Source organism: Ursus americanus, chromosome 6 (genome assembly GCF_024610735.1).
Source record: "Ursus americanus isolate L20-20 chromosome 6, mUrsAme1.1.p, whole genome shotgun sequence".
In the NCBI taxonomy this organism is placed as follows: domain Eukaryota; kingdom Metazoa; phylum Chordata; class Mammalia; order Carnivora; family Ursidae; genus Ursus; species Ursus americanus.
Window position 1 is genome coordinate 50327192 of NC_142132.1, and position 21358 is coordinate 50348549.

Sequence of the window (21358 nt, forward strand, 5' to 3'; positions counted from 1 at the left end):
GATCCCACGGCGGCCTGCATCTACCGTGTGGCTGCCCTGTATCTTTTGGACCGGTGTGGGAGGCAGTGGAAGGAGGGTGAGGGAGAGTCCTGAAGCCAGGGAAAGTCACGAGGACAGTTTGGCTGGCAGCCTCCTGGACACTCAGAACAGAGCGAAGCTGATGAGGAAGCCAGAGGCACAATAGGCCATTATTTCTGGCTGTAGGAGGTCAGTCAGTTTGCTACTGGGTGACCCACCATCCTCCCACCAGTTGAGTTCTCCTAGACCTTCGGCTGGAATTAAAGCAATTATATTTCAAGTGATTCACAGGCTATGTCTGGAGACTGGGGGAAATCCTGAGGGTCATGATGGCTGTAAATAATCAGGGATCAACTTTGAGGACCACCCTCTTGCTCCGATCCTCACCACACAGCACCTCCAGAGAACACAACTGAGAGCATGACTGCCCTCTTCAGAGCCCCTCCATAAAGCTACCAGTGCACCAGGTTAAACAGGCTAACGCCCTCCACAATATGGCCTAACCTAACTTTCTAAGCAAGCACAGAGTTTTGTTGGCCACTATTTACACAGTGCAGTAATAGAATTTACATATATATAGAAAGAACTCTGTAATCAAATGGATTTGGGAGCTGTTGGATTAGTGACCCCATTCTTTAAGTGGAACTTCTCAGAACCTTGAAGTAATGTGCACCATGAGTCTCTGAAAGGAGAATGCAATATGTTCCCGGTTTAGCTTTTTCAAGAAGTATCACAAGAGACCAGTGTTCTATAGAAAGTGTGCTGTCTCGAATGTCATTCTCAACATAGCTATCCCCGAACTTTACCCAGCTCTCCTCAGCGGCCGCCGTGAAAACGTACAGTGCAGTCTGCCGCAGTGCCCAGCACAGACTCCCGGCTCCCGCTGCGGCCCTGGTGGATCCAGCGCGGTTACGCAGTCGCAGTCCCGCAGTCATCCCTGGCTTGAGACCGAGCTTAACGATGAGCAGGGGTCCTCATCCAGATCCCTCCGCACAACGTGGGACTCCTCTGATAGGTGACTTTTGCTTAAGGATGTCCCTTTGGTCTGGCTGAAACTTTCCCAGAACTGTGTTGCCATCCGAGACTTCCTACCCAATCCTCTTTTTTTTTTTTTTTTTTTTTAATGACAGAGATAGAGACAGCCAGCGAGAGAGGGAACACAAGCAGGGGGAGTGGGAGAGGAAGAAGCAGATTCATAGCAGAGGAGCCTGACGTGGGGCTCGATCCCATAACGCCAGGATCACGCCCTGAGCCGAAGGCAGACGCTTAACCGCTGTGCCACCCAGGCGCCCCTTCCTACCCAATCTTCTTTCCTGTGTTGAACTCTGAAGCTTCTCCAGCTTTTTCTCCTGTCTGTTACAGGCGTGTCCCTCAGTAAATCTCCTGCACATTTAATTCTACCTCAGGCGCCGCTGCTCAGGAGATGTAAACAAGCACACCTATCTCGAACGTGTTTCTAAAGCCTTCCCAGATTCAGCTGGCATCTGCCTTTACGATCTGCACGGGGACAGTAGTGCAGCTCCTGGAAGACGCAGGTTTGAGTACCAACTTTGCACTTACTAGCAGCATAACCTTAAGGAAATTCCTCCACAAGCTGTAAATGGGGGACGATACCACTATCTTACAAGGTTTGCAAGGATTAAATGAAACGTTACCATTTAAAGCACCAGACATATAGCGGGTGCTCAAAAATAGAACAATGATCGTTTATAGTCATTTGTGTTTTTTCTACTTTCCCCTATCAAATTATAAGGACTTGAGGGTGGGCAGTGTGATTTTCATCTTTAACTCCCCCGAAGGGCCTGAGACATAGGTGTTATTCACATGGATCAACAAACAGCTGTTAAACGAAGTGGGAAGAAATGCAGAAGGAAAGGGGTATCTCAGAGAAGAGGGGCAGAAGAGCCGATCAGGAGAGTCAGCCAATGGTATAGGAATGCAAATAGTCAAAATATATAATACACGTATAAAATAGAAAATGTTTACACATACATGTATAGCATATATATTTCATATATATGTTTTAACGTATATTTACATTTAAATATATGAAAGAACCATTATTTCAGAAATAACTGCTCAGAAGAGGGCCAGGAAGACTAAAGTTGTGCTTCCAGACCCCTTTGCAGAGGTTTGCACTCTAAGCCCTGTGAACACAATCTGGAAGGAGAGTTTAGCAGTGAAATCCTCATACCTAAGCTCAGTGCAACGAGGAAAACCCGGCAGGAATGCAAAGCAAGGAAATTGCAAAGATGGATGAGAAACAGTGTGTCAATGAAGAGACACAAATCGAATATACAGAACCAGGGGTTTCCATCCAAGTTCAGAGTATTGCCTTCCTGTTCAGGGTATCAGGCCACCCTGATTTTGGCCTGGCTCAGGGGGGGAAACCACAGTAGTGGTAGCCCCCAGAATAATCTTCTGTGGGTCTTTGCAGGAGGAAACTACTGGAATTCCTAGATCTTATGTCTATATGCCCAGCTATGGCTCCACCTCTGGGGAAGCTCAGGAAAGGACATCATCTGTCTCGGGAGCCCAACATTGCTCTCTGATGGGAGGGGAGGCTTTCATACTCACCTCAGCTTTTCCCAAAGCCTCACTAATTCCTTGAAACACCAGCTCCAGGAAATTTTTAGTAGAGTACAAAAATCATAGCTGGAAGAAATGCTTAAGGCCCTGTTTGTGGAGAACAGCCCTGCATTAATGGCCTCTTTGCTTTCCCAATAGACGTGTGTTTATGCATAGCAAGATTCCCTTCCCAGGTAACACCCTTCTGTTCTAACAGCATGACCTTCCATGACTGGCCTTATGCTTCCTTTATTTAAATCCCTTATGCCACAGGAAAGCTCTATGGGTATATGTGTATAGAAGTTGGATTTTTTTTTTTTTTTTTTTTTTTTTTTTTTTTTTTTTTTTTTTGGAGGACAAGGAGGAGGGGCAGGGGCAAGTTGGGAGCGGTTGCCTGCTAAAAGTCAGGGCTGTTGCTACAGGTCCCCTACAAGTAGTAAGTCACCAAGCTCACTAAGGTTCAAATCTAGAGGCCAAAGTGTATTAGGGACATCTCCTTTATCTCCTTCAGAACAGCATCAGTTTTCTCTGTTTCCAGCAATTTTATGAGACAAGCTACAAAGACACACCACTTGAATGAATCACTCTGCTCTCAATCTGTAATGCCAAGACTTCAAGCATAGTTAATTCAGATTAACTAGGTCCCGCTGACAAGAGTTGGCTTGACTGAATCATAAAGCATTTTAAAAGAAATTCAGTTTTATTGCCTTCAGGAATCTAGTGGAAGTATGCTAATAAATTGCTCCTCAGTATAGATCTTAAGGGAAATCTGTTTTAATGAACAGACGAGAATATCTTCTAATTCAGTCCATCAATTGTTTATATAGAAAGGGTTCCTTGGCAAGTGTATAATGGTTACCTGAAATGCTTGGTCTTGTTTATATCACGTATTTAAGTTGAACAAACTGTTGATAAGGGGTATAAAATAAAAGATCCAATTTATTATTCCTTCAAAATTAGCAAAGTCCCAATTAATGCCACAATGGCTCTCTTAGCCATGAAATCAAGCGAGTGAATTCATCACAGAGAAGGAACACTCAGCTTTCGCGTAAGCTATTCTTCCAGCTCCGGGGACATCCCTGTCCTTTCAGATTTTGTGACACACATTCCTTCCTCTCACACTTCCTTCTGTAAGTGTTTATTAAGCAACTAGTGTGTGTCAGACATTGTAGTAGAGACTAATCTCAAGTCTAGAAAGGGAGACAAACATGAACAAATATTGTAAAGTGCCGTAGGCACAAGGATTGTGATATCAACAGAGGACCATGGATTATGAAGGAGTCAGTTCATCCTGAGAGCATCAGGAAGGCCTCAGATTTAAGCAGATTCTCCAAAATGGAGAATATGTTTATGCGGCCAGCTAGGAGGGAAAGGGCCGCATGCAAGGAAAGATGCCTATGCATGATAGAGCATGGCATGTTGAACGAACTGCAAATAATATGGCAAGAAAGGTACAACAGATGGGATGTCAGCGGAGGAAATAGTAGGAAGAGGGGTTACTCAACAAGGTCAGGCTGGAGAGGTCAGAGGAGGCCAGATCAAGGGAAGTATAGACGGGCTGTCCTCCGTACTAGGCCCACATCACATCTGGAGTATATTTAGGATGATGGTGACAAATTAAGGGGCAACAATGAAGTGAGAGGTTAAATTTGATCCCTATACTCCATCTTGGCCACAGGCAAAAGTCTAAATTTGTGATTTCTTAATAGAAAATTTTTGAAAGCATATGTGTTGGTCTATTTAATTCCAGGCCAAGTCAACTGAAAATGCATCAGTGACTCACCCATGAGATTGCATTTAAGATATACAGCCTCAGAGCTGAGACCAGCCTTGTGAGAGCAGACTTCAGGACAATATGGGACTGGATATTGGCCAAGAAGCCTGGGAAAACACATTCTGACCTCTTAAAGAAAGCCAGGCCTTTCAAAATATAGAAGACCAGTGGGAAGGGGGATTAGAAGGAAAATGTTAGGTCTATCAGTTATCTATTGCAACCTAACAAATACACTAAAACTTAGTGGTTTAAAATAATTTATGTCCAGGATTCTGCACATCAACTAGATAGTTCTCCTGAGCTCTATCGGGCTTACTCATGCAGCTGTCTCCGCTGATGGGTCAGCTAGAGGCTGGGCTCAGCTGGGATAGTTTGGTCTGCTGCGCCTCTCTCTCTCCTTACAGATCTTTTTTTTTTTTTTTTTTAAGATTTTATTTATTTATTTGACAGAGAGAGAGACAGCCAGCGAGAGAGGGAACACAACCAGGGGGAGTGGGAGAGGAAGAAGCAGGCTCCTAGCACAGGAGCCCGATGTGGGCCTCGATCCCAGAACTCCGGGATCACGCCCTGAGCCGAAGGCAGAAGCTTAACGACTGCGCCACCCAGGCGCCCCTCCTTACAGATCTTTCATTCCAGGTTCCTTTATGGCATGGCTATGTCAGGCCAGCATCCCAAGAGGGTGAAAGTGGTAGCCTCATGAGTTACATATCAACACTTCCATCACATTTTATTAGTCACAAAGACAGCTTCTGTAGAGGGGTGGGGAAATAGACTGTCTCTTGATGGAGGGAGCCGTAAAGTCATATTACAGAAGAGTGTGAGTCTACCACAGAGGGCTTGATCCCTACTGCTAAAACACCTGTATGACGTGGGGGAGTGCCAAAGGGCTGCCAAGCAAAGAGAGCCTGACCACACTGGAAAAGCTGAGTGGCAGAGGGGCCAAACTTTGACCAAAGCCTTCAATGAGTAACACTTAGAGGGTCATCTAGCAGAAAAGGCTAATCGGGGCAAACATAAAGGTCAGCAAAAGAGCCCTATGTCAAAAGAGGGCATACTGCTTGGTGTTGCAACTTAACTAAACAAAAAATGAATGGGGGGCGCTTGGGTGGCTCAGTCGGTTAAGTGTCTGCCTTCGGCTCAGGTCATGATCCCAGGGGTCCTGGGATGGGGAGTCGCCTTCTCCCTCTTCCTCTGCCACTCCCCCCTGCTCGTGCTCTCTCTCTCTCTGTTAAATAAATAAAATCTTTAAAAAACGAAAAAACCCCAAACTGATGGTTGCCAGAGGGGAGTGGGGGGGATGGGAAAAATAGATGAAGGGGAGTGGGAGGTATAGGCTTCCAGTTATGAAATGCATAAGTCACAGACATGAAAGGTACAGCACAGGGAATATAGTCAGTGGTACTGTAATAGAGATGTGTGGTGACAGATGGCAGCCACACTGGTGGTGAGCACAGCATAACATACAGAATTGTGGAATCAGTATGTTATACTCTGAAACATTATGTCACATTATGTGTCAACTATACTTCAATAAAACAAACAACCAAACTCCCCCCCCCCCCAATAACAGCCCTCCTCAATCTGTAGACCAAGCACAACTAATTCGACTCTTAAACAGCTTTGGTAAGGTAATAGTCAGAGAGTGGATATCACTTTTCAGTTTCAAAGTACTTTCACACTATGAGCTCAACAGATCCTTATCATGTGATAATGATACCCTATACTTCTGATGTTCCAGATACTATTTTATATCCTTTGCATGTATTAACTCATTAATCCTCATAATAGCCCTATGAACTTAAGTATGATTAGCAACTCAAAACTGAGAGACAAAAAGCCTATACAGCTAGTAAGTAGAGGGGTCGAGATTTAAGTCTGGTCACCTGGCTTCAGAGTCTATGCCCTTAAACCACGATACTATACTGCCTTCCAAATATTATCATCCTATCACATCAAATAAGGAAACTGAGGCAGTGATTTGGTGACTTGCACAAACTCAGGCACAGTACCATTGTATCACATGTAGGAGACGGAAGCCAGGCTTTCCCCATCAGCCAAGCCCTATTACAGTGTAACAGTTGAGGTTATTAGCCATTTCTATTTGAAATGGTTTTCCTAACAGGAAGGATTATATGGGGGGAGAGAGGTGGAGCCCAGAGCGGGAGGCCAAAGGCAGTACAAATTTTTAATCTATTCCAAAACATGCTATACTACAGCTAGGGAAATGAAAACATAATGCATTTTAGACATGCTATTTTCCTTGAGAAGACAACGGCTACCTTTAAGTTTTGAAGCAAAGGAAGGATGAAGCTGTGAAAATGGGAGCTACTTAGTGAATAGACCCTAGAAGCTAGTCCCCAGGAAAAGGAGCTTGACAAAGGGAGGGCCGAGGAAGGTCATGCTCCCAGTGCCAATGTATGAAGGCACCAGGCAGTGTACAGGGAGAGACAACCAACGAATTACATTGCTCCCCGATGCCCTTTATCCCCATTCAACTACTACGCAAGAAATGGCAAACTTCCTCTAGCCTGCTGCCAAGGTTAGAAGCCCAATCTGTTGCTTTCCTTTTGGAGCCCTCCATGAGCATGCAGTTACCAATTCCCATGACCTATCAAATGGGCTGAGGTCTACCTTCACCTCTGCCAAGCCCTGGTCCAGCCCAAGGCTTAACCCAAGAGTCCCCTTGGATGCTGCAACTCAGATACCTGACCCACACAGGAACTCCTGGCTTAGAGTGGCAGGACTGTGCTAACGGCTAGACTCTTCCCACTCCTGGCTAGAGCCTAACCTCCCCACTGTAGGAAGGTAGGGTTCTACTCTTTAGCTCTGGCCAATGAGAACTATTTCGAGGCTAGGTCTCTCTCATCTCAGGGCCAACACCCTCACCATTATTTCAGATGTCTTTCCCCTAAGCGTCCTCAGTAGTCACGTAGAATTCAGAATACTGTCAATTGCTTTGTGACTTGGTGTGTTAACTGCTCCTGAATATCATGACAGAATGGGGTCAGCAGATCTAGTTCTGGCCACGAGAGAAACAAGAATTCAAGATGGAATGGGGGAAGGATAAAATGTCACTATTCATTGGTGGATGAGATTGTCTATGACTATGTGCAAAATCCTAAGAAATCTACAAAAGAACTTCTAGAACTAATACAGTACATGAATTTGGCTGTGTCACAGGATAAAAGGCCAACATCCGGAGCCAATTGTATTTCTGTACACTTCCACAACTGGAAACCAAAATTAAAAGATGGAATGAGAGAACAAAAAAGCTAAGCGTGATGCTTATGGCAACTACTTGTATAGAGCCTCAAGGGACAGAGTACTTTCACAAGCTAGAGGAGGGAGGAAGGAACTCAAGCAGGAACTCTTGCATTCTCACTCCACCCCCTTCTGAAATGCCCTTAGGGGAGGGCGCCTCAGACTGTTGAAAGGCTCTTCAGGGGATTCTTATCACCGCCAGAAAGAGAAATAAACTCACCGGGAGTATCAGCATCTAACGTCTGCACCTGCATCTAACCTGGGAACCTGTTAGAAACAGGAAGGGGGAGGGAAAGCCAGGGGATGGTGATGCAATTTCTATACTTCATTCTGTGCCTGAGACCAAAGCATCCAGGCTGCTGAGGTTTATAGCACCCTCTGCTGGTGCCTGTCTGCAAAGGCCAAACTCTGAACCAAAAACAAGGCTCTCATAACTAATTTGCCCGCCTGTGAATTTTTTATTCAAGTGAAGGAATGTTAAGAAAAATCCTGTTTCCTATTACATCCACTGACGCCTCATTATACCATAGAATTTCTGAGATCATGGTGTATTTTCCTTTGGTTCTGCTGTGGCTTTCACTGCCTTGTGCTTCCTTCCTTCTTTCGGACTTCTAATAAAGGACCCAGAAGAGTTTGATGAAATGTTCACAGACAACGGTCTGCAAGAGGCCAGGCAAGTCACCCGCATAGGAGGTCTTCTCTGCCTTAGCCTAAGGGCAGTGTCACTCTGGCTACAACGGAGTTGTGAGTCACTCGTACACCAACCCAAATTTCTCAATGGCTTCCTCTAACTTGAAACAAAATCTATCTGGTCTTCACCAGGACCTTCAAGGCTTGCATGACTGGAGCCCTGGCTACTTCTTTCTAAGTTCACTTCCAATCATTCTTTCCCTTCCTCACTCTTAAGCTAAGTTGGCCTCTTAATTGTTTGGAGAACATACCAAGCCTATTCTAGAGGTCAGTGCACTCCCTTTGCCCTCAATCCCTAGATATCCACATGGTTCCTCCCCCATTTCATTCAGGCCTCTGCTCAAATGTCACCTCTGCAGAAGGCCTTTCAGTGCTGTCAGATGGCAAGTGCTCCCATTCTCTCTATCCTTTTATGTTTTCTTTCTTTTTAAAAATATTTTATTTATTTGACAGAGAGAGAGTGTGAGCACAAAGCAGGAGGAGTGGCAGGCACAAGGAGAGGGAGAAGCAGGCTCCCCACTGAGCAGGGAGCCTGATGTGGGGCTTGATCTCAGCACCCTGGAATCATAACCTGAACCAAAGGCAGATGCTTTAACTGAATGAGCCACCTAGGCGCCCCTCCTTTTACCTGTTTTATTGTGTGTGTGTGTGTGTGTGTGTGTGTGTGTATCCACTTTTGGCTACCAAAAGTTCAATTCCCACCAAGCAAAGATCATGGCAGGGGGGGGGGGCGCATTAGTCAAAGTTTTTTAAAATTCACTTAGCAAGAGAGACAAAACACTACTGAAAAGTATAGGAAAACTCAGTAAGAGGGTGTTAGGAGGGGCTTACACAGGATTTGGGCTTGAGTTAGGAGATGCTACGGAGGGTTCAAGGAAACACGGAGGTGGGATGCTATTGTGGGTTGAGTGTTTTTAGAAAGCTGGGACAATTCAGTATCTTAGTTACTTACATTAATAGGGAGGGGGTATCTGGTTATTTTTGTGTTGCATATGTCTATCCAGGCCTGTTTATGAGTGAAGATGGTCCATCACAATCATGCAGAGCCCTCATCTGCTGTGATATTCTGTAACACTGTCCGTGTTCGGGGACACCACTGCCAGTTACTAGTTGACACCTGTCACATGCTTCTTTCTTTCTCATATGTTATTATTATTTTTTAAGATTTTTATTTATTTATTTGACAGAGAGAGAGACAGCCAGTGAGAGAGGGAACACAAGCAGGGAGAGTGGAAGAGGATGAAGCAGGCTCCTAGAGGAGCAGGGAGCCCGATGCGGGGCTCGATGCCAGGACTTGGGGATCACGTCCTGAGCCGAAGGCAGACGCTTAAAGACTGAGCCACCCAGGCGCCCCTCTTTCTCATATGTTATTGTTTAGAAAGTAAGCTTCCTGAGGGCAAGGACTTTGTTTCATTTACCACTGAAGCACCAGTCCTTAAATAGTGCCTGGCATATGGTAGGTGCACAATAAATGATAAATATTCATTTAAAACATCTTCCATACTTCAGGTCCTACATATCTAAAATGGTACCCTCTATCTGGGACAGGGTAAATTCAGATCCTTGGAATGGCTCATAGGTCGTGGCAGAGCAAATAGTAGCTGCTGGCGGGCAGGCAGGTATTAACATTTACCTTTATAGAACTTTAAAATGGAAAGCAACTGAGTCGTCCAGACTCTCCCTTAGACTAGAAAGGACTTAGCTTCCTTCGGTGCTTGGGAAAACAATTATCACCCCCCCCCTCCCCTATGCAATGACAAGAGATGGACAAGGTAAAGACTATGCTATAAATAAAACGGGAGAAACCCTTCTAAATCTGTTAAATCATCTTCCTTTTCCCTTTCGATATTTTATAGTCATATGGGCTTTTAACAAAATATATGACACAGTCTGCAATGCAGTTAGTCCTCCAGAAAGATGTGCACCCCAATAAAGCTGTCACGTTCCCTTACTATATTACTATTTAAAAATACCTCTGCAGCTTATGTAGAAAGGAAATTAAGGTATCATTTTTAAACCTATCAGATTGGCAAAAATGATAAAGTTCAGTAATACATTATTTTGGCAATGGTGTGGATTAACTGGCAAAGTCATACATTGCTAGTGGAAGAATAAATTGGTACAACTTCTATTAAGGTCAATCTGACAATATCTAACAAAATTTAAAATGTACAAATGCTTGGACCCAACAACTTCACTTTCAGCAATTTATTCTACAGATGAACTCGCACACATGCAAAGTAATATTTATTGCAGCATTGTTTTTTGATTTTTTATTTTATTTATTTGACAGAGAGAGAGACAACCAGCGAGAGAGGGAACACAAGCAGGGGGAGTGGGAGAGGAAGAAGCAGGCTTCCAGCGGAGGAGCCTGATGTGGGGCTCGATCCCAGAACGCCGGGATCACGCCCTGAGCCAAAGGCAGACGCTTAACGACTGCGCCACCCAGGCGCCCCTGCAGCATTGTTTGAATAGTAAACAATCTAGAAGTCCATCTTTCAGGAAATGAGTAATATATTATGAATGACATCTATACAATGGAATATCATGTTGCCATTAACAAGAATGAAGCAGATTACATTCTTTATGTACTTATGTGGAAAGAACACTAATATATCACGTGGGGAAGAGAAAAGCAGTTCTTGACATTGGGGAGCTGGCCCGGTACCATAAGCTAGAACTTGGATATTGCTAGAAGCTGGCCTGGCACCCACAGCTAGGACTATTGTTTTCTTGTTGAGCATAAAAAATTTCACGGAACACCAACATATGACAAGGAGACCTGTGACCACGATAGAGTAAGATAAAGCAAGGCTATCAATAATCATGTCTGAACACAGATAAAAACATGAACATTATTGAAACCACAAAAACGACCAAATATTCCTCTATCCTAATATGAGTGATTTTTATTTCTTTACCAACTATAACATTTGCTTCAATTCATTCTTCCTGCCTTAAGATTTATAAAGATACCCAATCATAGAATTGCCCCAGCATCCTGAAAGCATCCAATCCAGAGCAAATCCACGCTTTCTTAAATCTTTCCTCCCAAACCACCTAATCCAAACCCACATTCTTTAAGTCCTTTCCCAACACCCTCCCGCTGAGATGCCCTACAATTCACAATGGTGTGCATTCTCCCTCACTGCATTGAACAATAAATCTAACTTATTCAATTAAGGTGTGTCCTTGGAGGGGAAGGCATTGGCATATGTTACGTGAAATAAATAAGGCACAAAACCATGTATATATGCGCATATAGGTATATATGCTACAGTTTGTTTAAATGATATACATAGAAAAAATATGTATTTGTTTGAATACGCATGGAATGCCTCTGGAAAAACATACTAGTTAAAAGTGATTGCCTCTTGGGGCGCCTGGGTGGCACAGCGGTTAAGCGTCTGCCTTCGGCTCAGGGCGTGATCCCGGCGTTATGGGATCGAGCCCCGCATCAGGCTCCTCCCCTAAGAGCCTGCTTCTTCCTCTCCCACTCCCCCTGCTTGTGTTCCCTCTCTCGCTGGCTGTCTCTGTCAAATAAATAAATAGTCTTAAAAAAAAAAAAAGTGATTGCCTTTGGAAGGAGAACTAAACGCTGGGGCACAGGGGTGGGAAGAAAAGATTTCAGTTTATATAGTTTGTTACCATGTTCATTAATTACTCACAATTAATAACTTTTTAAAAAGATACTAAGAATCTTGGCGCCTGGGTGGCTCAGTTGGTTGAGCATCCAGCTCTTGGTTTTGGCTCAGGTCATGATCTCAGGGTCATGGGACTGAGCCCTCCGTCAGGCTCTTGGCTCAGTGTGGAGTCTGCTTCTGTTGCTTGGCCCTTCCCTTTCACCACCTGCATGCGTGCGAGCACGCTCTCTCTCTCAAATGAGTAAATAAATCTTAAAAAAAAAAAAAAGATAGTAAGAATCACAGGTACCCCTATGAACAACAGTGACAAATCATAACCTTGCCTGGACAGTTAGGCTTATCAAACATCTGCAGATGTGATTTCCACCAGGTTGGAGTCCCTCAAATCACATCACTACTGCCAACTGCTCTCCAGCTAGGCCTAGAAAATCAGTCTTTGTGGAAAAAGAGGATCAAATTTCAGGTACAGTGACATCTTATTGATGAAGGCTGCTAATCTGATCAGTCTGTACTGAAAAGCCATTAGGGGGTGTCTGGGTGGTTCAGTTGATTGGGCATCTGCCTTCGGCTCAGGTCATGGTCCCAGGGTCCTGGGATGGAGCCCCGAGTCTAGGCTCCTTGCTCGGTGGGGAGCCTGCTTCTCTCTCTCCCTCTGCCTGCTGCTCCCCCAGCTTGTGCTCTCTCAAATAAATTATTAAAAAAAAAAAAAAGGGAAAAAAGAAAAACCATTAGGTACACGTGTTTTCTTTAGAGTAGGAACCAAGACTCTTAAGGCTGGAATATGAACAGTTCGTGGTGGTTTTATACTTCTAGCTCTCATAGGGGCCCTGTCAGCTGAGAACATACAGCATTTAAATACCATGCTGCTCTAGCAAGGCCTTAAAGCTATCAAGTGGTCTTCAAAGTTACAGCTGATGGTGGTCACTGAGCTCCTCTGAGGCATTCTCTTGCCCCAGCACTCATCTCAAGTCTCTGCCAGAGCTGCTCCCACTCCAATTCATGCTGGCTGCCCAGCACTTAGATGGGTGGGTGAGCTACTTGACCATAAAATAGACCATTTTGGATACAGGGTATATTATATCCTACAGTCATATTACACAATCCAGTAGCACTTGGCATTTCATTTCTGGGGGTCTTGATCTTCCTTCGCTAGGTGCAGAGGCTTCCTACAAGCTGTGCCCAGGCCTGGTCCCGTGACCTATTATATTGGGGTCTGTAGCCTTTCCTTTATCTCCAGTTTGATCTTTTGTGTACTTTCCATCATCCTATCTCTCTCTTTTTTACTTATATTTGTGCCCTTAACTAACCCGTTTCATAAAACTACGTATACCTGTCCCAACAATTCACATCCTGGCAACAGGCATTCCAATGCTCGTATTAAAAACACATACCCTGTCAGGGCACCTGGGTGGCCCAGTCAGTTAAGCATCTGACTCTTGATTTCAGCTCAGGTCATGATCTCAGAGTTGTGAGACTAAGGCTCTGCACTCAGCAGGGAGTCTGCTTGAGATTCTCTCCCTCTGCTCCCCCCCACCTCTGCTCGCTCTCTTTCAGATAATAAAGTAAATCTTAAAAAAAAAAAAAAAATTAAAAAACACATACCCTGTCCACAGTTCCCTAATACATACACAAATCCAATTTTTTGCATGACAATAAGTTTTCTAAACCTTTCATCATGTTCTTATGAATTTTTCCTTCAGGGAAGGCTCAGTTTAAGTTTTACATGCTTAGTAAATTCTGCTTGGACCCTCAGTCCCCACTGAGCCCAAGCTATCATTAAATGAAGACAGTAAAATTATCTATTGACTCAGCTGTTTGCCAACATTTCCTTCCACTATCCTCAACTCTTTTTTCAAAGGAAAATCAAATATGTAAAACACCAACTCTGCATGAAAATGGTACAAACTCCCTACCTCCCTTTCCCCTATCCCTGAAGATGTTTAACCAGGCAGTTTTAAAACTGCAGGTTTATTCTACCAATGAATGTTGTTGGCTACCTTTTCATGTCAACTTCCCAGCTAGATTATTAATTTCCTGGGGGGCATAGGCCCTTTATTATTGACCTAAATTCAACTAATATTTCAGCATTATGTACCAGCTACTAAGCCAGGAAGGGTAGAGTTCTTTTATATATGGCCTTTAATACAACCTATGAGAAAGGCATTTTTTTCTCCCCTTTTTACACATAAAGTGGAGCTGGAAGAAAAGACCCAGTTTAACCAGTGGCAGAGATGCAACTCATACCCAGGCCTTCAGAGTCTAAATCGGTGCATTTTCTATCCCACCAAGTAGCCTCTAGGTCTGTCCTGGACTATTCTTTCCCAGAGTTCCCGAGAGACACTAGCTGGGGCCACCACCAGAGAGGCTACAATTAGTAGTGGTCATGAAAATAAGTTCAGTCATGGATTCAGTTCATCTGGCACTATGACAATGCTTAATGTTTCAATTACTCCATGGTTCTGGGCTACTGAGCTACCTTGAACAGCTGTTTTCCCTTCTTTCCCTGTTCATCATTATTTCCAAAGCTGACCTGCCAGGATGATGGCATCTTCCCATATAATCTACAATTAAATCAAAACCAACCAACCAAACAAAAACTTTAATGTGTTTAGGAATAATTAGCTATTTGCTTCTTTTCCCTCCCTCTCATCTTAATCTACAGTCATTCTAATGCCCTTAGGAAGATTACTTTTCTTTCCTCGTTTACACAAATGAAAGGAGAAAGGGCAAACGGCTTATCTGATAGACAACTAAGAAATTAGCCAATGCCAGGAACTAGATACTGTGTTAAAATTTAAAGTTGCTGGGCCCAATCATTTGCAAAAATAAAAATTTACTGTATAAAAAACAGATGAGCTGCATTAGTAATGCAAAGACATTCAAATAAAAGACTGCAATTCAACTTTCAAATGTTTTATTTTTAGTGTTTTTAAACATTTTAATACAACAAAGATATAAATAATATATAGTTAAATCTGGATTTAATTTAGAATCAAGATATTTACTTATATACAACACTGTGCTTCAAGGTATGGCTACCACAGGAACGTTCACATCTTCAAGTAATACTAGTTTCTCTGTGGACAGAGTTACATTTAAGTAGAGTTCTTAAAACAAAACACGCCCACCTTAGTCCAAGCTAATTTTGCTTCCCCCACTAAGTACCAGTTTCCACTTCCTTTGTTCCGTATCAGAAATATTTCAATTGTCCTAACAATCCATAGATTCTCTGAATAAAAAAGTATTAAAATTCAGCATTCTTAAGACGACATTAATAACATGGCTTGGCTACCATTCAGACAACCCAGCAGTTCATATTGAAACCGCCCTGAAATAACAATGAAATTATCATAGTATTCCCTCTCCCTTCCTATCAGGCACAAACCTTCCTTATGCTTAAACATGGAATGCACTGAATAAAAAGTTCTTTGGCTAATTTAGGGTAGAACATATTCTAAAATCAACTTTACTGGTAGCTGAATTATGGTTTACAGATTTCATAGATATTTTTATTGAACTTGATGTAAAGTAATAGGCCATTTTAGTTACTTGAAATTGGTGGCATTCACTGGGTGTAAGGGGTAGGTGAGAGGGGAGACCAAAACCTACTTTCATAGTAATTTCAGTCATTCAGAGCCACTCAAACACCAAGAGGGAAAAACCCTCAACCTCTTTCCATTCTCATTGGTCACCTGAAACAGTCTGACTTTTGATGTTACTAACAAGTCTCTGTAGAGGTACAGGGGTAATTCAACCTACACTTTCTACAAACGCAAACCATCTTAACCGGCCAGTGAAGATGGCATTAAAACTGACATGCTTTGTTGGCTTTGAAACTATCTAAGAGAAACCAATACTGTTTAAGAAAGCTATTGGACTATTCTAAAAGAGAACTTTCTTGTCTCAAATGCCTGTATACCTTAAAGAACTGACACAGGACGATTACTGTCACTACTCTTTGTAAGGGATAACTTGAGTCTACAAAAAGATTATCGAAGAATACATTTATTAGATCACGGAGTTTAAAACAAGAATATGGTTAACGTTCTCAAGCATTTTGGAACAAGAATCTTTAAAAAATGTTTACTATAAAACTCATGATGAAACTGCCTTTTGCTGAATACAATCAAAGCAGGTTAGTGTTACATGACTTTGAATATATAAATAACACTTTCCAAACAGATGACTCTAAAACAGACTGTTTCATATCAGCTATAAAAGGATTTGGCTTCTCTGTTCTCTGTTTACAAATTGTAAGATTTTTGGAATTCTAAGTAACAACACCCTGGCAGGTACAGGGTCAGAAAGAACACTACTTGCAGTGTCAGAGTTACACAACCAGCAGGTCTTCAGTCAATGGATTTTTTTCTCGTGAACAGTCCACATTTCTTTAGCTGACTGGTTCTAAGGCTACTCTCATTACTTTCCGATTAAAAAAAAAAAAAAAAAAAAGACTAGTAAACAGACCCAGCATGTGGAAGTTGTATTTTTACTCTAGCAATTCTAGCCACTGAGAACTATGGAGAGGGTAACCATTTGAGAATTCTGGATCATAGCCAAGAAAGGTTTCTCCCAAATTATTCAGTGGTAACAGCACACTTGCCTTCTACAAAACCTCCTACTCCCTATGAACTTCAATTACCCTTTAGTAATAATGCTGGGCATAGACTTAAAAAAAAAGAAGAGAAGAGAAGAAAGGAGAGGAGAGGAGAGGAGAGAAAAGAAAAAAGAAAAGAAAAGAAAAGAAAAAAGAAAAGAAAAGAAAAGAAAAGAAAAAGGAAAAAGAAAGGCTACACTACCCCCAGGAATATAGAGAAATGCATTGAGGACTTTCAATACAACCTCCAGTTTGTAACCCCAATCAAAAACCTTCTTGGTTCCTTCTATACTAAGGTCTCAGTATTTAAGAATATAAGCCTCTCATAAATCTGCAACTGTAGACAGGATCAAAAAATATGTACGTAACTTCTCCACCTAGGCACATTCACAACCAAAATGTGAATATAAATACCACCCTTCCAATGGTTTACACTTTAACAAGATAAAAAAATACAAAGACAAAATCTGGAAATTTCTGTACAAAACAAAAAAACAACTAAAACATAGGTTTCATATTAAAAAAAGAAAAGAATTTTGTGTTAAAGTTTTTCAAGAAAGAGACTTGGAGATGATGAATTTATGTAAACACTGCCTTGTATTAGTTATAACAATAAATTATAAATCTAGCTTACCTTTTTCTCAAATCAGATATGATAAATGCAAGGCTGAAAACTTATTTTACAATCCTCACTGCAGTCTGCTATTAGGACTCAATATCAACAGTTCTGCAAAGTTACTTGCATTTTTTTTTCTATTTTGTTCTGGAATTGAATCCATATGAAGGAAAGAAGACTGATGCTAGGAAGTTTACCATTAAGTAGCTATCTAACATTCTTGAATTAATGTTGCCACAGATTTGCTGTGTCACTTGGAAAGAATGGCAGTTACAGGGCTTTGACCTTGAGGGTCAAAGTACTCTAAGTGGTATAGGTATAGGAAACATCCCTTATCCTTCATGATTATGCAATTTCCTTAGATGAAATGTTGACATTTTTGTTCCTAGCATGTATTAGAATCAACAATTTAGGATATTATAAGATTCTGAAGTATGAGATTTAAAAGCATAATAAAACTTGAATTGCCTTGTGCCATTTCACAGGTGAGAAATAGAAAACAATATTCAGAGTAGACTCAAATTGGGGTGATTTAGCCCTGGCTGAAATTTGTTTGCATAATATTCTTCTCCTGCGCAATCCATTCAAGCTCTTCTATAGCTTATACAGGGGTAGGAATATGACTCAAAGTGCAAAAATAAATATTTCACCCACATTCGGAGCGAGTTTCTGCTAAGTGGCCTAATTTTGGACCTCAATATGCCAGCACTTTTTCTAACTCCTTGCTTTAAAATGGAATGTAAAAACTACACAATTAATATTCCAAGTAGCTAAGCTCAATTAGTTGGGGCTCAAAATCCAATCCCATAACTATTCTACCATCATTACTATTAACCAAAATCATTAAAAGTAAAGTGACAAATGTTATCACAAAGGTCAAATACTTAAGGTACTAAACTTCTGGTGTTGTAAACAGCAGCTAAGTTATATCACTTCCTGACTGCCAAATTAAGACTAAATAGAAAGAATGTATGTACACAATTGTAATTAAAAATGAGAAACAACAAAACCTTTTTTCATATCCAAATATGTCTGAGACTGTTTACTTCTGATGGCCAAGAATGACAAATTTCAAAATCCAAAAAGTTGTATTATGCCTGCAACCATTATAAATTTCTTTTCAAAAATAGAAAAAATATTCTTTGCATGCATACCTCCCTACTTACGGACATAAGAACTTTATTTAACATTTGGTAAAACACTCCACTATTTTGCTCATTAAGTAACATCATTTAAAGGCATAAAATTGGGCTGTCATATGTTTAACTAACAACTATAGCACAACATTGTTCCAGGTACCTACCTCACTAAAATTAAGCCAATTTTATTTTTATGGACGCAGCCATTTTCCCCTCATAAACACTTACTGACAGTCATACTGAATCCTTAGAACAAAACAGGAACCGCATCTTTTGTCGCAACTTTGGTAAAAAATGCCAGTACTATATTTGTACCTTGTCACCTCATGTATGGCCCCTTTCATCCTGGGATGTTCAGTATACTTTTCTTAAAGATGGTTCAGAAGGCAAAAATTATTTGTTAGTAACACAGATCACTTTTCTAGAGTAGCATTTTTTAAAAAGACAGAGATTAGTTCAAAGAACAAGTACTGCTCATCTGGTAGGGGTTTTTCCTTTGAAGATAATAAGGACCTTAAAAAAATTATTTCTTGACTAGTGTCCTAATGAAGTTAAAAAACAAAACAAAACAAAAACACTTTCAATCAGCAAACTGCTTAAGTTCAATAAGCAAGTACTGAACAGGTGAGGGTGACAGCCTGACTTCAATTACAACATTAAGTCTGCCAAAAGAGAAGGGTAAAAAACATCTACTTAAGCTTCCTATTCAAATGGATGTGTAAGGACTCTTGATTGCTCTTTCTTGATTTCTATAATCACAGCCTTACTCAGAACATGGAAACTCACTTTGTCAACATATAAGCCAAAAAGCAAGGCATCCAGGAACAGCTTAGGGGGAGAAACAAAGTTATTCACTTTCAACAACTACTGTATATTTAATCAGGAACCCATTACAACGATAGACTTTATCCAATTAATCTTTTCATTATTGCTGGCTTTGAAAATGGCCAACAATATTCATTAGGTACTGTACCATTCACATTGCATTCAAAGAAAGAAAACATCGGAAACCAAATTCTTGCTCTCCTACTCTGCTGATATGCTCTAGTATTGGCTAGAGTATGGTAGTACAAAAAGAGTCTTGTTGTGATATAAAAGGCAATAAACACATCAATGGAATAATGTTCATGAGCAGCCAAAATGAAGAAGATTCCAAAGAGGTTGAGAACCCAGGATAAAGTGTGCAAGAAATTCCAGCTTCTTGGTGTATCTGGGAAAAGGACAGAAAGCTCGTTTTAAAACCACATTCTTTCCAATGCTTCTAAGTCACATGTTTCTTAGGTCAGTCTATTACTCTCATTCTTCACAGAACTTGACACCCTTCCCACAGCCTCCTCTGCAGCCAGTCATCTAATATGCATGGAAGCACTAAAGAGATACTTACATTCAGTGACAAAGAAATTCAGCATAGTTAGGACGACTGTGTGGCCACTGAACATGTAATCTCCACAAGTGTGAACACCAGTTAGGGTCATACCAAAGCCACTCCAAATGGCAAAGGCCCGGTGCAGTTTCTCCCATACACTGCCATATATCTATAAAGAAAGCTACAAATTAGTGCTTCAAGAGCTTAGAGAGGTCGGGGCTTCCAAACATCCACTCACATTGAAACTGAAATGCTGAATGACTTAGAAATAAGATCTAAACAAAAGCAACCAGACTCCCAGTCTAATTAATTCCAGACATCAAGAAAGGATGGTCAGAAATATTCTGGTAATTACATGAAATCAATGTTATTCAAATTTCTCTATTAAGAGTTCCTTTACAATGAAAAGGTCACTATTACACAAAATATTTTCAAGTTTTTAATCCAATAATACAGTAGTATTTATTTGCTGGTTGTTCTTGCCAATAAGAAATAGGCTATGACAGAGACAATAGCTACTTTCAATATCTATTCTCCCCTTCTTCACTGGTAACAGAATGTCAAATTTATTTGAGGTAGCAACGAACTCAACCAAAACACTGCATTTCCTAGCCTTCCTTGCAGCTTGGTGTGGTTTTGTGACTAAGTTCTACACAATTAAGATGTAAGTGGAAGTGTAAAAGAGTTCTGGGAGGGCTACTTACAAAAGAAAGAGATAACAACTAGGAGGAAGTCTTTCACCTTTCCTTCTTTGAGCCTACAACTCAGACATGATAGTTGAAGCTTCAGCAGCCATCCTGGACCACTAAATGGCCTTGAGGATGCAAGCCAAGTGTTAGGACAGGAGAGCAGAAAGAAGAATCATGGGTTTTGGTAACTCCATACAGAAGTGTTAGGATAGGAGAGGAGAAAGAAGAATCATGGGTTTTTGATAAGTCCGTACAGTTACACATGACCTAATTTCAGATTTCTCTTATGAGAGAGAGTAAACCATTGTTTGTTTATTAAACCATGCCATCTGGAATTTCCTGTTATTAACAGCCAAACCCAATCCCAACTCCCAAACGTAAGCTTAAAAAAGCAATCCATTTTGAAGAAGAGTTTGAGTAATGGTCCTTCTTTTTAAAAAAGACATTTAACATGTAATAACAGGACAAAGAATTCCTAAAATTTTACATGCATTTACTATGTGTAAGACACGCTAAGTGCTTTATGTGCTCCTGTATTTAATTTCCACAACAATCCTATGAAGTGATTCAATTATGCAGCTGAGGAAACCGGCTTAGAGAGATCACACAGCTGGTAAGTAACATAACCAGGATGTGAATCCAGGAAGTCCAATTCCAAAGTCCTATGTCTTAGAGGGCCTCTCTACTTACTGGGGTGCTGCCCAGTTCATGAATCATTTAATAAAGTCAGATCTTAAAAACAAAACAAAACAAAACAAAACAAAACAAAACAAAAAACAAAACAAAACAAAACAAAAACACCTCACTAAACAAAACAAAAAAAACAACCAAACAAAAAACCAAAGTCCTATGTTTTAAAGATCCTACTATGGCTAATTAACAGGAACAACCTCATTGGATAACACAATTTCATTAGAAATCTCACCTGCTGATTATATGCTACCTAGCTTTCCCTTTCTGCCTCAGTGAAGGGGAGGACAGGAAGAGGGATTTATT

At 41.2% G+C, this 21358-nt stretch overlaps 1 protein-coding gene across 4 annotated transcripts in view; it reads right to left on the reverse strand.

The window, feature by feature from the left end:
• SAMD8 (sterile alpha motif domain containing 8) overlaps nt 1-21358 on the reverse strand; it is a 59361-nt gene that overhangs the window by 3586 nt on the left and 34417 nt on the right. For 2 of the 4 annotated variants that reach the window (XM_045783374.2, XM_045783375.2), the window contains exons 5-6: nt 19692-19842; nt 14853-19517 (exon numbers count right to left, since the gene is read on the reverse strand). The exons of 1 other annotated variant lie outside the window; for it this stretch is intronic. In XM_045783374.2, coding sequence (XP_045639330.1) covers nt 19213-19517; nt 19692-19842 — 456 coding nt within the window. In that variant the 3' untranslated portion in view covers nt 14853-19212. One more of the 4 variants, XM_045783376.2, reaches the window with a different exon arrangement.